Source organism: Lepisosteus platostomus, chromosome 9 (genome assembly GCF_059453375.1).
Source record: "Lepisosteus platostomus isolate fLepPlt1 chromosome 9, fLepPlt1.hap1, whole genome shotgun sequence".
In the NCBI taxonomy this organism is placed as follows: Eukaryota; Metazoa; Chordata; class Actinopteri; order Semionotiformes; family Lepisosteidae; genus Lepisosteus; species Lepisosteus platostomus.
Genome location: NC_142619.1, coordinates 7,050,925 through 7,067,275, shown reverse-complemented (window position 1 = coordinate 7,067,275; position 16,351 = coordinate 7,050,925). Strand labels below are relative to the sequence as shown.

The 16,351-nt window shown below is 37.9% G+C and overlaps 1 protein-coding gene across 1 annotated transcript in view; it reads left to right on the top strand.

The window, feature by feature from the left end:
• kcnq1.2 (potassium voltage-gated channel, KQT-like subfamily, member 1.2) overlaps positions 1–16,351 on the top strand; it is a 286,806-nt gene that overhangs the window by 33,016 nt on the left and 237,439 nt on the right. The window contains exons 3-8 of the mRNA XM_088646719.1: positions 1,117–1,243; positions 2,310–2,388; positions 6,053–6,149; positions 9,053–9,193; positions 13,598–13,708; positions 15,111–15,206. Of these exons, the coding sequence (XP_088502845.1) occupies positions 1,117–1,243; positions 2,310–2,388; positions 6,053–6,149; positions 9,053–9,193; positions 13,598–13,708; positions 15,111–15,206 (651 nt within the window). The remainder of the gene's footprint in view (positions 1–1,116; positions 1,244–2,309; positions 2,389–6,052; positions 6,150–9,052; positions 9,194–13,597; positions 13,709–15,110; positions 15,207–16,351) is intronic.

Sequence of the window (16,351 nt, the reverse complement as noted above, 5' to 3'; positions counted from 1 at the left end):
CTCATTCTTCCCACTAACAAGAGTCTTTTCCTCTCTAACGTTTCATCCATTATCAAGTGTCTGTGATATGCTGGTTCCTTAGTAAAGTTTTTCAGCAACTCCCTTTCAAGCCTTGACACTTACACAGGTCAGTGAAAGCTATATTAGATAACCTTATTCACCTTCTCTGTAAAAATACAGATGCAATTGGGCTGCTGGGGCGATATACAAGTATGGTGCAGTATATTGAAATACTTTTACAGACATTTACATACATGGTACATTTCACATCTACAGTAGTTAGCTAGAATTCCAAAGAAAATTTAATTATCTGAAAGTACATTCTATTTTTTTTATAAATATGAACCCTTGTTGAGATAATTGAGGAACATGCAGTAAACTGCGGCTGTTTTAAATTGACAAGTTTCGGACATGACTTTTGGGTTTTAACTTACCTAAGTTCCTCCCTTAAGAACTACGTTTTCAAATGAAATAGATTGCGTCTATCTGATATAGAGTTTTTATTGCTATCAACATGAAACTCAAAAATGAGCTATTTGAGATTATCCGTTGTATTCTTACGGTTAGCAGTTTTGAAAGGCCACCTCATTCCAGTAGCACTCATCTACTGTATGCAAATTGCATATTATTTAATTAATAATCAATTTTTTCTTCCCTTTTACCCACTAGTTTGGAATAACCAATGGCCATTCATCCTGACTTGTGGATACAACTCCTGTGACACATTTGTAGAGATTCTAAAAGTACAGATGTCCTCCACACTATATTTCTGTTTTATTGCAGTCTCAGTGCAAAAAGCAAGGCTGTGGACTACCTCAATGTTTAATGAAGCTTCCGATCTCCCTAAAACTTAATCAGCAGCATCTGACTTTAGCCTGCTCTGGTTTCCCACTGTTTCCAGCCCTATTGCTGCCTGTTAAGCAATAGTCAGTGGGACCTCTTGGCTATTATCAGCTAGTGGCACAGCTAGTCTTTGAAACTGCACCATCCCGAGCTTCATGCTCTTACTAGATGATAAAATGGTCGTCCATTTCCAGATGTATACCTGGTTTTATCTTTTTACCTTGAAACCAGATGGACTAATAAAAGATCTGTTTTCTTTCTTTTTTTTTGCAGGAAATAGTTCTGGTGGTGTTTTTTGGTTCAGAATATGTGGTCCGTCTGTGGTCAGCAGGATGCAGAAGTAAATATGTTGGCATCAAAGGCAGACTTCGCTTTGCCAGAAAGCCAATTTCTATTATTGGTAAGATAGGCTTTTTTTTTTCTTGCACGGTTGTTATGGAGTAAATTAAAGACATTTAAGGTTGTTGTAACACACAATATAGAGATGGGGTGGCGCAGTAGCTAACATTGTTGCTTTTCAAAACTGGGGCCCTGGGTTCCATTTCTGGGGTGCTGTCTGTGTGGAGTTTGTATGTCCTCCCTGTGTTTGCATGAGTTCCCTTCTGGTTTTCTCCCATTTCCTCCCACAATCCAAAGATATAGAGTACTGGTAGGTTAATTGGCTTCTGGGAAAATTGGCCCTGGTGTGAGTGTGCATGTCTGTGTGTGCCCTGCGATGGACTAGGGTCCCTTCCAGGGTGTATCTTGCACGTTCCCAATGCTTGCTGGGATAGGCATTGGCTGCCCCACAACCCTGTTTTGGATAAAACAGTTTGATGGATGAAATATCGAGATGTGTATATCACAAATCTAGTATGACAGTCTGAGCATGAAGTGCTACTGTAGGTGCTAGTGAAACACTACTGCCATGCTCTGTGGCGTCTTCTTCAATCTTCATGCAGTGATTCACCTACTGTATAAGTTCTCAGTCCGGAGAGGTCTGTTATTCGTGACAGCAACAGCAAGGGTTCCTGACTTCAGGTCATCTGCAAGGGCCCATGCTCAACTAACCACTTTTCAACTGTCAGTTTTGTTTCTGAGTAATGCAAGCAGATGCCAAACACTGTTTCCTGTTATCTGTATCTTCATTTTGACCTGTTAAGTGTACATTCTGCATGCAGAGAAAGAGGGTGAGATCCTCCAGAGATTTGCAGTACTGCATGTACAATATAAATAGAAAATCAGTGTTCTGTGCAATACAGTACAGTCATTGGTGGGATTTGGAGAACATTGTTGTCAACCCTAATGATGTGTTGTGACTGGCAGGTCCTTATGTACACAGTTAATGTGGACAGACAAAACATTTTATCTTGCTTATATACAGTATAGGGATAAAATGGTAGCTAGCTTCAGGCCATGCAAAGTCTGTAGATGTATGTGCCTGAAGTTTTCCTTTTTTCATCTGTGCTTGTTTTTTTGTTTCGCAGATTTGATTGTGGTTATCGCTTCAGTTATTGTGCTGAGTGTGGGGTCCAATGGCCAGGTTTTTGCAACTTCTGCCATAAGGTATGTGCTGCGGATTAAAAGTGACTTCATTGTGTCTTATCTTTGGAGTGCGCGTGCCTTTTGTGCAGATACTGGTTTCATGAAAGCGTAGTTTTTGCGATTTCTTTTTCTAAGCTAACGCTGACTTTGTCAAAGTAGCAGGCCTAGAATTTATTTAAATTAAACAACTGCAAGAAAAATCCCAATCAATTCAATCAAGAGCAAGGAAATTGAATTTATATTCTATTAATTCTGAAGCCACTCGCATTATAGTCTAAAAATTAACGTTTATTCTGTAACATGAAAGCCTAATCTACAGACAGATGAATACCATTTGAATACTGTAACCACAAAGCTAACCTACTTACATCAATAGGTTAAGGGGTACTGTTTATTCCTGCATTCTTTGTGCAGCTGTTCGATGCGTTTTTTCTTGCCTTGAGGCCACTTTGCAAGCTAATAGCAGCCACATTATAAAGGCTGATTGCACATACTGTAATTCAATAACTGCCCTGAAGTAATATGGAAAAAATCATACCAGAGGTTCATCTACCTAGTATGTTATAATACCCTTGTATTAAGGGGCTAAATATGGTGAATATATAAGAGCTAAATATGGTGAGAAGCCATTTTATATACTGTACTGTACAAATGTGTATTTTAAAAACTAATTTAAGGTGCTTAGTAATAATACATTAAACCTAATTTCAGATAAAGTAAGACACAACAATTTTTCTGTCTGCAGCTGTATGTGAGGTCAGTAGGTAGAAATAAATTGGATAAAATGATTAATTGAAACCAATAATTTAAGACACTGTATGACTGTCTTAAAGAAGTCAGAGATCCATGCTGAACATATCCCCTTTCTGTATTCTTAGGGCTGGCCTTACGATTTCATTACAGTGCATTACATATGGCTTACATATGCCCCTTAGTTACCCGAGCCCATACTTCAGTATGACCTTGCATGTCTTTCTGAGATGAGGTGGTCAGCTGGAGGGAAGTGTCACATTTGTTTTACATCTATATTAATATAATAGTAAATAACTATGAATCTGTCCATGTATGGTGTCAGTCCTGCTCTTGATGTATGGCATCACTAATCACAGGTGACCCGTTGCTCCTCACAATAGCTCTGTTTTAGGCTGTAGTTACAATTTTGTTTGAACTGAACCTTTTTCAAATTAAAGTTATTTCGGGATACAATCAATCCACTACAGTATTTGATTTTGACAAACCATATCAAATACCGAAGTAAAAATAACCTAGAGGAAAAACCAAAACCTCTTTCATGCAATATTTTTTTCAACCTGTTGCACACCGTGGCAACCTTCTGTTGCTAATTCTTTATCTGAAAGCTGATGATTAAATATAAATTAATGTCATGAAGGAACAAGTAATAGGTTTATTCCATGGTGAAAAGAGAAGTAAGAAAACACAACATTTCGGCTGTGGAGCTGACGCAGCTACCCACCTGAACTACCTAATGTCATGATTGTTTCTTTTAAACAAATGCCATGTGCCACAGTTCACGTTTGCAAGCTCAGTCACATCTCCTGGCAACTCATGTGACTTACCTTTTCTTAAAAAAAGAGAGACAACTATGCTAGCCACTGCCCCGAGAAATCATGAACAAGCTTTATTTAATTATTTCAGTATGTTAATAAAGATGAGATAAGGATATGTCTTAAGTGTACCCTTCCTGGTACCCTCCTTGTTACCATGGAAGACATAACTGGATTTGGGAATGTAACATTTTCCAGATAATACTAAATTAGACTGTCTTAATCCAATACAATAATGTATAATACCAAAAAATCCCTATTCACTTACGCTGTCATTTATAGACCAGAACACATTATTTTATTATTAGTTTTGCAGATGCATAAGTGAAGGAAATATCAATATGCACCTTTCAGGTCTGCCTTTATTTCAGGTCTCCCTTTCTGCAGTAAATGTGATCCATGCTCTGTTAAAAAAAAAGTTGTATTATGGCATGGTGGAAATATAATCAGTGTAAAGGAACTCAACAAACACAATTAAATGGATTACACAGACCAGCAGAAATACCTTCATGCTCACTTCTTTAATACGCTGTTGAAAAAGTATTTTAAATTTTTTCTTCATTATATGTTAATTTCCTTTGATCTTGTTATGCCATATTTTCTGGAACACTTGAAGCTCTAAATATGACTGTCTGAATTTTAACATGGCCTTGAGTGATTGATGATTGACTTTAGTCTAGCCAGCTGAAGAAAGAAGAAAATGACTCATAAAAAGAAACGGGCTACTAAACGTGTGCTGAGGTGTTTTAATTCATTGTAAAAATCGAATGTGGATAAGTCAAGGTCTTGATGAATTCATGCATCAGCTTGCCATGATTGTGCAGAAAATGAGACATGCCAGGATCAAGCTCACATTCATAAAGATGTTTTCCTGTACAAAGGAATATAATGTCAGTCATGCAGATACAGATACTGTAAGCTGTAAGTCAGGAGACTCCTCATCCATTCAGCATCGGAAGCGTACTTTTTGCTTCTGACATCTTTTTCTTTTGTTAAATATGCTTAACTTTATTATCAGGTTTTTTTTAGAAAGGTGGTACTTTACAATTCCTTGGCAAGCTCGTGTTTCCATATCCTACACTTCCTAATGGCATGAATATAGAATTTTATCTGATGCTTGCCAGTGTACAGTTGGTCTGACAGACCTGGAGGTCTAATAATTTCAAGGCTGATGTCGTGTAGTTTTAGACATTTGAAATTCTTTATAAAAGCACACAAAAAAGCTCAAATGACATGAACGGCAGGTATCCTGTTTTGTTAAAGAATGAACCTGCTATACAAGGTGTAGTAAAGGTCAAGCAGATATTTTTCAATCTGTTACCCAGCCTGTTGGTTGCAGTTATTTTGTTCAGTAATATCAGAGCTCTTCTAATTGTAAGAGGATCTGGCTAAACAGTAATGGGTTTGTCATTAATCATTATGCTATTTGAATAAAGCTTTTAATAAAACGGTGAATGTGGAGATGTGAAAGCAACAAAAATGTGATTACAGTCTGTCAGTGGGCCAGAGCTCCAGCCTGAGGTGGCGAGATACTGTTTGGGATTTAGGAAGAGGTTTCTGGTTTGATTTCAGTTCTCTTGGGCTGTTCTCTAGTGATGGGATTCAAACAGAAGAGCTGAGTATGAAAAATGAGTAGAGGACCCCATGCCACAAGAGATGTAAAACTGTGCTTTAAATCTGCCAATAATCTAGAATGTGTCTGGGGCAAAAGTTTTTAGTTTTCCTATTTAAAACATACAGATAGACGCTACATTTTAATCGTGGGACACATACTATAGTATTTGAACAGTGGCACATCAAGGACAATGTTTAAGGGGTGATGTGGTGGTAATAGATCTGTATGAAAATAAATCCTAATTTAAACATACAGTACATTCACCACTGATTTTCTTGGGGGTGCTTCGAAACCCCCAAAGTAACCTATACTAGTTCTTTACAGTGACTATTATAATCTCTAAATTATTTACAGCAGCTAACCAGAGTATTTTATAAGGGGCGGTTATATTAATTTCCGGAGAGATGATGCATATTGAACTTATGAATGGAATGGAAAAATATTGTGCTGTCAGGCCCTGATACATGCGTGTCACTGTGTTACAACAGTGTCACTGTTTTTTCAGGGGTATTCGCTTTCTGCAAATTCTTCGCATGCTGCATGTGGATCGTCAGGGGGGCACCTGGAGGCTTCTGGGATCTGTTGTTTTCATTCATCGGCAGGTAATTCTAAGAACACTGTTTACCAAGCCCTTCCACAACCTACAGAACTAAAGATAAACAAAAACAAGCCACATGCGATGCAGCCAAAATCATCTTCCCATAACCAAATCTATGTACTGTATCTCTCTTACTCTATATCTATATATTTATATTTCTTTTCAGATAATCTCTGTGCTTCTAAAACTTCAGCCAGTATCCAATTATGCAACATGTTCCTCTACACAATGCTGTAGCTCTAAAGCAAGTCAACAATGATAATGATCAGAAATGTAAAAATAAAAACATTTTATGTGGCATCTCCCATATTGTTAGTTATGTTTCTGTTTAATTTTTAGCAGTGGATGGGTGCCATTTATTTGGGTTTTTGTGCTTTTCTCATTTATAACGTCATTAGTCTTAACACTTTCATAGAACAAAAACGAAATCTTTCGGACGGATTTTGTGCATTACTACTGTATCTCTGAATCAACACCACAGGCCTTTAGTGACATGGGAATATAGGATGCATCAGCGAAGTGCTTAGCAGCATAATTAATTCCACATAATGTTTATAAAGTCATGAATGTTGGCCTTTTCAGTACAATTTGTTTTTGTGCAGTGATATTTAATGCAGTTGGAGGTCAGGTCCTGAGTGTTAGACTCTGCTATCCTTCTGAATGTGTAAGTCAATGCTTTTTAATGCCACACAGTGGAACACACATTATTTTCGATGCCATTTATGAGGGCTTCAGTTATAAAAACTACAAATGTATCAACCTTTATTTGAAGAGTTTGTTACATTGTGCCTTATGTGCAGTAGACATGAAGTGAAGGAAAAAATGGAGATACCATTGCAGGAGTTGCTTGCAAAAATGCCACATAATACACTACTATAGATATAGAAAGTTGATAAAAGTAGGTGCAGAGTAAGTAATTGGTTAAGAACTGGATTGCAAATTTCATAACATGAAGTACAGAAGAGCATAGCAACAGTACTTGTGGAGGTGCCTAGCTGTGGAGTGCCGTAGATAACAAATGCAAAGCAAATGGTTATATGACAGTTTTGACTGGAAGATGAGAGAAAGTACAATCATTAATTTAACTGGTAGGTGCACAATAGGAAGAGGGAGAAGTGATGAGCACTAAAATATTCAGGTGCCTGCAGAAAACGTCTGAGGGCACAGAGCCTGCGGTGAGGAAGTTGTGAGCCAGCTATCTTCTTGCGATCCCACAGCTGGGCTTGACAACAGGAAATGGTTCAAAGGATTTTGCTGTCCTTGATTTTTCTAAAGAGAGACATGGTGGTTTGGCAGTAAGTGCTGTTTTGTGGGGCTTGGGTGCAATCGCACGACTCATAACAGTTTTCACTCAGATTTCTGTGACTCTTACGACATTAATATAATCAGCAGTGGCAGGAAAGTCGAGTTTACAGTGTAGTGGTATCACAATACAAATTCTCTGGAAGCTAAAAGCTATACCCCTAAGGTACTGTAATACTTAATATACTGTAGGAAATGCGTTGTTGATTTTTTTTTAGGTTTTAATTGTCCAAATCATAAAGTACTTGAATTAGAACAAGTAATTCCTGGCATTTATATTTGTACTACCTCACCACTTACAGTATGTGACATTATTAAAGTTGATTAAAATAAATCCATCCATCCATTATGCAGTGCTACCCTACACATTTGGTGACAATTATTTTGCTGTAGTGATTTGTGTCCTGGACAGGATGGTGCCATTGCAGAGCACACACGGGGACAATTCAGAGACAATAACTGAACCATAATGTCTTTTGGAGGTGAAAGTAAACTGGAGCCTCAGTTCAGAATCAGGATCTAGGTGCACTGAGGCAACATTTCTGACATCCATATCATTAGACAAGAAGGAAATACACTGCCATAGGTGAAATGCCAATGGTGATAAATTGGTTCACTTCACCTGTTTTGTTTTACCTCATTTTCTTCCCCAATTTGTTAACCCATGTCGATTCTTGAGCCAGAAAGTGCAGGACATGGACTGGTTTTGTTTGAAAGAACAACTGTGAATCTGAAACTCAATTTGTTGAAAGAAAACAAGCTATTAATATTATTTTGCTGTCATTTTAAAAAAAAGATGGCAAGAGTTCTTGAAATCTGAGAAAGGAAATTGCTCTATGTTGCTGTAGCTGCTAATGTTACTGCATGAAACTGTATGGTTTACAACTTCAAAAGTGTCTTGGGGAGATCCAATTGCACACTGCCTGTAGGGTACATTCAAATTTAAGAGTCTAGAGCTTTTTCTGCGTTTTCCAGGAGGCTCTAATTGAAATTTCTTTATAGGATGCAGCAGTCAGAAAAGTCAACTTTTATTTTGATCTTCAGAACATTTGCTGAATTTATTTCAAGCCAACTTCAAATGAAACGCTAGTGTCTAATTCATTTTTAACCTCCTTCCTGCTAATTTCCCTAAAGATTACAAAGAGTACACAAGGAGAAACATTTCTTTCCTTTTAAGAAGCCATTACTAGGCAGACTAAAAGAAAGAATAATAAATGTTAATTATATTTAAATTTAATTACAGGATTATCTTAGCTTGAATTTAGTATGAAGGTAGGGGTTCAGCTTCAGATTTACAAACTAAAAATTCAATTAAATTGCAATTTATAATTTATATACTGTACAGTGGCTATCAAAATTATTCGCCCTACATGGACTTTGAGTTACACTTTGAGTTACAACATGAAATCATGCTTTAAATTGGGATTTTCTGACATTGTTTAACTCAAACCTCTTATACTTTCAAAGTGAAAACAAAATTGTACAGAACCTCCTAAAATAATTACAGAATAAAAGTATAACAGGTTCCAACACTAATGCATTTTCGGTTTGTAATACTAGATATTTTTCTTTTACTTTTTAAATGCCTTCCACTTCTCTTTTTAGGAACTGATAACTACCCTCTACATAGGTTTCCTGGGACTTATTTTCTCATCCTACTTTGTGTATTTGGCGGAAAAGGATGCTGTGGATGAGGAGGGCAAAACAGGTTTTGCGAGCTATGCCGATGCCTTGTGGTGGGGAGTGGTAAGTCAGCTTTCTCTCCTGTTTTTATTTTAGAGCTGTGGTACCAAGCGTTGAACCACATCGGATGGATCACCACAGGTCCCTGTCCTGAAATTCCGGAACTCATGTAGCTTCTCCTTCGTATTAAAAAAGATTGGCTGCTGGTTCAATGTTGTTAGATTAATGTTTTTGTGAAAGATATATATATATATAAATTGATTTACTGTACAGTAGCATTGCTGCCTCACAGAACTGGTGTCCTGGGTTCAATTCTGGACCTGAGGTGCTGTGTGTGTGGAGTTTGCATGTTCACCCATTGATTGCAATCAAGATAAAATAAACTGCCCCCAGTGATAAATCGGTCCTTTGCACCTTTTGTTCTATGACTTTTTCTTCCACAATTTCCTCTGGGTGTCCTAGTTTCCTCCCACAGTCCAAACAATAAATATACTGTAGGTTAATTGGCTTCTGGGAAAAAATGGCCCTGGTGTGAGTGTCCATGTTTGTTTCTGTGTCTGTGTGTGCACTGTGATGGGCTGACGTCATGTCCAGGATCTATCCAGTCTTGTGCCCATTGCTTACCAGGATAGACTCTGACTCCTCTGAGACCCTGAATTTGAAGAAGGTTAGAACATGAATGGAGGAATGGATTTATTTTGTACTACTTGAGGATCCTGAACTAGTTAACAGAAAAAAATGCAGAAAACCCCCTGGTTTTGTTTATGTGGGCCTAAAAAGTGACCGAGTCTGTATTGAATGTAGAATAATAACAGCAGATCTTGGGCCAGATACTGTTGCACAAAATTGAGGAGCGCTGAGATCAACCTCACAGTAAGAAGCTCAAAACAAATGGGTTTTGGGAGTGATAACAGGAGTGTTATTGTGTATTTTGTGCCAAAAGGGAAGTTGTGTCTGAGAGCACAACAATCATAAGGGTCCTTCAAGGAGTTTCAATGATTCATGTGCCCCAGAGTGACTTTTAATGTTATTAATTTTCCTGTTTGCACAGGGAGTGCCAATGCTGAGCTTACAAAAGATTCAATCTTCCTTGTTATAGTCTCTCCCTCCCTCTCTGAGGGTTTGACACTGTCCTTTATCTCCTTTGCTCATGTCAGCATAAAATATTAAATTAGTCCCATTAAAGTTGTTTCCTCTACTAATTAAATGGGATAGATTTTGAGAATGTGAAAAAAAGAATACAGGCCAAGATTCTATTTTGAAACCACCATCTATGTAGATACAGCAGTTGACATTTAATTTCTCCTTTCCAAAATGGAATTGAAGTATTTTAATACAGTAGATATGACTTGGGATGTCTATTCATGGATGGGGAGTTTTAGTGACGAATTGGGCATGCATCAGGATTTGAAACCTGATGCCCAGCACATTGCGTGCATCACTTGGAGTCTCAGCTATCGGATGTTATAAAATTCCAAAATACTAGGGGAAATTTGTCTTACGGCAGAGTTCAACACAGTCACACAACAACCACCCTCACCAACAAAGACCTCAGGACAAAGAAAATAAAAGACGATTATTTCACAGCATTCTAAAGTGAAATTGCAGATGGGATAAAAATACCCTTTTTTTCCTGGCAGGTTAATTTGGTTCCTGGAAAATTGGCCTTGGTGTGAGTGTGCGCAAGTTTTTTTGTGCCCCATGACGGACTGGCATCCCATCCAGTGTGTACCCTGCCTTATGCCATTGCTTGCATTGCTGTTGCTAGCTTACTACTTGGGACACAGAGGCATCATCCCTCTCAATGGGAGTAGTACAAATTACAGGTGTGGCACGGACTCCATAATGATGTTAGTCCTCCATAGAATCCGTTGCTTGTAGAGTGCATCTAGGTTGGACTAATTTACCACGACAATCTGGGGACAGTACTTTATTTTCAATGTTTTCCTCTACTACTTGCAATTTGCAGTAGTGATGTTACCAGTACATTAAGACACTTTCAATAAAAGATTTTTATTGAAGAGCTAAGCTTCCTTAGGAAAAGAGTTTTCCTGAGGGTGTTTTCAAACATTTTACTCCAAACTTATTGCACTGTTCTGTGAAATCATTTAGAATGGGCTCATGATGCTGAGCTGAGTTCATTAAATAGTTAACAAGGGCTGCATAGTCAGCAAATTTAATAAGACATCTATTTACATATTTGCTTTTGCAATCATCAATGTACAAAATGTACAGTAAATGGGACAAGACAGCCCTGCGGTCCAATCAATGTATTGGACAGCATGCTGTACATCAATCTGTTGTGGTGTTTGCTGAAAAGATCTAAACCCCGTCTAATCAAGTCCCGCTTTTAATTCGGAATTCCTTGCGAGGTTTCTGTACCACTAAGAGTGGTTGAATCATGTTACAGGCAAGGAAAAACAATCAATGCGATTCCATCAGATGACTTTGCTTTATCAAGATGTTTATGAAGCGAGTATTGCATTGTCCACTCACTTTTCTCTATATGCAAGCATCAAGAATCTCCCGGCTGTTCTTTTCCAATATGTCACTTCACTACTCTCTCCAGACATTTCAGAGATCAGTCTCTTGGACTTGGGTTTTTGGGATGACAATAGTAACAGTTCTCCCCCCACCCCACACACACACAGAGGGGGTGACTTGTAAACATGAAGACACCTGAAAACGTAGATTGCTCCAGGTTATCCTGAAAAACTGAAGTAAATGCTTTTAAAAAAATCCCTAAAGAAGACATTTCAGTCCAATTGTAAATCCTTCTTTAGGTTAAATATTTCCATATCCCTTGGTAATCATTAATAAGTCCTTTAATTTGAGATGCAATGGTCTTATAATGCCCAAAAGAAAACAAGGTTATTTGGGGGTTATGTGTTTTTTTTATTTTAAATCCCACAAAATGAAATACAAATAAGCTTGTGTTTTGGAATTATGCAGAAAAAAAAAAACATAGGGGCCAGGCATCTGTCAGTTTCATATGAGCCTGTAAAACATGCCAGTTGCTTTGGCTTGCTGGTATGTTTACAGAAATCAATTAGCTATGTAGAGAAGGAAGTCTGATGGGAGAGAGGCTGTTTCCTTTCAGGCTCCTGTCAACTTGTTTTTGACTGCGGCTGCAGGTGCACTACACAGCTGCACCCGTCGCAAGCCAACAGAATGAATCATAGTCCTCCTCTTGAAGTACACAATCAAAGCAGATGGAGGGTCATTAAGGAGGGATGTTTGATCTGGATCCTAACCATCTTTTGTGCACACCACATTACGGTAAAAAAAAAAGGAAAAAAAACGGTTTCTTGCATTTCACAACTATGTCTGTTCTTCCATCAGTCCACACTGTCATTATTAAAGCCCCAAGGAGATGAATTTGTGTGGTGAGGAAGAGTGCGTTCAAGAGTGATGATAATAACTTGGTTCATTTACACCACACACGTACAGTAGAATGTGGCCTCAGGTGGTGAAGGTCTGGGGTACAATGCCTGGCTATTCTTTCCTTATGTTAGATGCCTTTTACTCAGCAGATTTGAAGATAAGGATTAAATTGCCTTTTCTCCTGACAAAGATGGAACATCATGTACTGTAGCTGTCACCCCTAAGTTAAAAGGCAAACCTCCCAGTAGGTGGTCAATGGAAAACCAAGTTCCCATGTGCACGTTTGGCCACCTTGAACTCATTGTTTAGTTCTCTGCTTGGGGGGATACAACATGTTTACATTGTGTTCCGTGTGTTTAATACTGTTAGTGGTATTATTAGAACTCAATATATTGCATACTGGTGAAATTAAAATGACTAAACAGAAATTGCTGTTCTCCACCCATTTCAGATACATACAGTATACTGTATCTCCACATATGTTGGAAACGTACTGTAGGTCTGAAGCAGGGTAATTCCAATTAATATAATAAACCTGATTGTTTTGCAATAGTTAGCACTACTATTTATTTCACTTTAGGTACATTTCTGTGTAAATAGAGCATATGAACATTGTGCACGCTGAAGGTATAAGAATGGAAATCGGATCACCCAGAGAATAACCAACAAACCCAAAATGGCTACAGCAAGGCAACTCAATTGATCATACAAAGTGTTTTGCTGAGCTTGGTTTGTCACAAAGTTCATGAAGTAATTATAAAAGCCAGTAGCTGGTTGCTCTTTGAAGCACTTGGGTACTTTTGATACGTTTTTTTTTATTTAAAGTGAATGTCGCAGTACTCAGATCACCTGAAATCTGAGTTGTGCATGAAGTTTTTTTTGTTTATGGTCAAACATACAGTACAGTATGTATGAAAATACCCTGAAATAACATACATATTACATTGTGCTTATCGTTCTTATTAATCTCATTGTCATAAGTGGAAATTACTTGACTGGAAAGCAAAAAAAAAAAAGTTTTGACAGCACTGTATGTTTCATAAAAACTTCTAATGTGTGATATGCTTTTACTTTTCTTTCCAGGTCACAGTGACTACAATTGGATATGGAGACAAAGTGCCACAGACATGGATTGGAAAGACGATAGCCTCTTGTTTCAGTGTATTCGCAATCTCCTTCTTCGCGCTCCCTGCAGTAATTACACTTTTCGCCACTTGCAAATCTGCTTAATGACCTTAGGGTTGCACTGTTATAAGGACCACTGAGACATTTTGCATTTGGGGGACTAAGGTAGTTACAGGCAAGGTGATACTAGTTGGGTTTTCCCTCAGAGGAAGAGACTGATCACTATCCCAAATGTAAAGACAAATGGCGACCGAGAGATTGCTGTTCTGCCCATGCCTCTGTGAGAACAGTCTAGACTTTTTTCACAGTCTAAATTTGCAATTAAAATGTACTGTATTGCTGGAGCTCAGAGTACAGGGTGATTATGATCTGGATTAGATCAGAAACTAATCTTCTCCCCTCCAGCCCATCATTAATTTCATTCATTTAACAGGAAGGAGCTTTTCTGCTTCCCAGATACTTCCATATCTTAATGAACCTAGACTACACTCCTGTCTCATTACTATTAATGCTTCTGTATGCAAATCTGTTAAAGTAGGGTGACCATATGATTGCATGTTCCCAAGCAAAGTTTGTGATACAGTTATGTAGGGATGGTCACAACCTTATTCAGCCCAATTCTGGATTCTGCAGCTGAACTTTTAAATCTCCCTTAAACCGAAGGAAAACCAAAAGAAACTAAAGACTGAACCTAGCACCTCTGCTGTTAAGAAATGTGGTGCTCAATAAGCTCTTCTATTGATTCATCATGGTGGTATCATTCTGCCAAATCTTGTTTGGGAGAGTTGTTGAAATTTAGGATTATCAACCAAAAAGCTTTCTAGTCACATCATCAATTGCAAAATAAAAAAAAGGAATCACAGGAAATTAATAATAAACACGGACATTTTTTTTAACATTAGTGAGGCCAAAGTAGAATGTAGCCAGGACACTGCGGCGTACACCCTAACTCTTGAGTGGTGCTGTGAAATGTACTGTATAATGACCAAGCAGTCCGAACTTTGGTTTAAAGTCTCATTTGAAGGAGGGCACCTCCACATGACAGCACAGTGCTCCATATCACCTTACTTACTTACTAATTAGCAATGCAAGTCCGTAGTGAAGTGTGCCACCTACTGGTCCACCAACAGTACATACAACAATTTGTTTTTCCTTAGAGACTCCCTGACCAGTACTGATCAGCCCCAGCCTTGCTTAGGTCCCGAGATCTCATGAAATGGCATAAGTGGAGAAATGGATAACGCTGCAGTACAACCAATTTTTATTATCAACATTCATGTATTTTCAACAGAAAAGTTTGTGTAGTCTATGCTACGGTATGTCTTGTTTCCTCTCACTGCGCAAAGTATACATTAAGCAAAAAGCCTGGAAAGGGATAAAATTAGTTGTGTGGTGATCCCCTCCAGAATTCAGTGTTTTTACTGATGTGGAGTTCTTCTCCAAATAACATTCTGCAAATGTTTGATTTCAGGGTATTCTGGGCTCCGGATTTGCCCTCAAAGTTCAACAGAAGCAACGCCAGAAGCATTTCAACCGACAGATTCCTGCTGCTGCTTCACTAATCCAGGTAGAGTGATAAAACATGCGAATTAGGTTTGGCAACAGCATATTGGCCTCTAGTGGCACACTGGCTGTAACTGCAAAGCCTTTTAAGTTGGCCATCTCCAAAACATGCAGCTGCTATTTCCACCTGGAATTCAACTTCATGATTTTTTATAGTCTGGGAATGTATTACAAGCTAATTTCACACCAATGCTAGAAAATGTTGTTTTTTTTATGTGATGAATTGCATCCTTAGCTACATCCTCTCATTCCCTCTAGCTTGCATAAACACTACAAGCCATGTAGTAGCCAGAAGCCAAATGCAACTCAAAATATATTTAGACCAGTATTCTTAAATGGTTTATGATATCCATTGCATATTATACATTTTACTTTTTATCTTCAGTTTTTATTGTACTTGTTTTGTTTTAATGTTTGATATGTATTTTACAGAAAAGGTGCTTTACAGTATATCTTCATCATTAATGGAATGGATTACATACAGGGCAAAGATGGTGGACAGTGTCACCTGTAGTCTTGATGCTCTAAAATACCTAAATGTAGTCTGTAGGACAAAAAGCACTGAATGGCATATTCTTACTATTATCTTTTTTTATGGTCTTATGTTTTAATTATAAATAGGACAACCAGATTCAAGAGTATGTGCTTTTTAAATAAATGGTGAAGCTGCAAACTACCTTGCTCTAATTACCTGATATGTAAGGGTATTGTGATTACTACTACTAACAAAGAATTGTAACTGCTACATTTGCTTGAATGTAAATGAAACAAATTTCTACACTGATACAGAAATCTACATCCGTATTAAACCTGACACTGAAGTGTGGCTCTGCTGTCTAATTGCATCTTTGACATGGATGACTCAACATTTTCCTTTTATTTAAACTGCGACAAGACTGAAGTCATGCTTCTTGGCACCTCCCATCATCTACAGTAACCCTGTATCGGCAGTTGACAATGTACTTGAACTTCTAAATTGAACTAAAAAGAACAACCTGGGTGAGATAATCCAGGCCTGACATTTGACCCACGTGTAAAATATTGTAAAAGCATTCTTCCAACAGAAATATTGCCAGACTATGTCCTATGTTGTCTCTTACTGTTGCTGGTCAACACTTTCATCTTCTCTAGAAGACTCTTGACTACTGT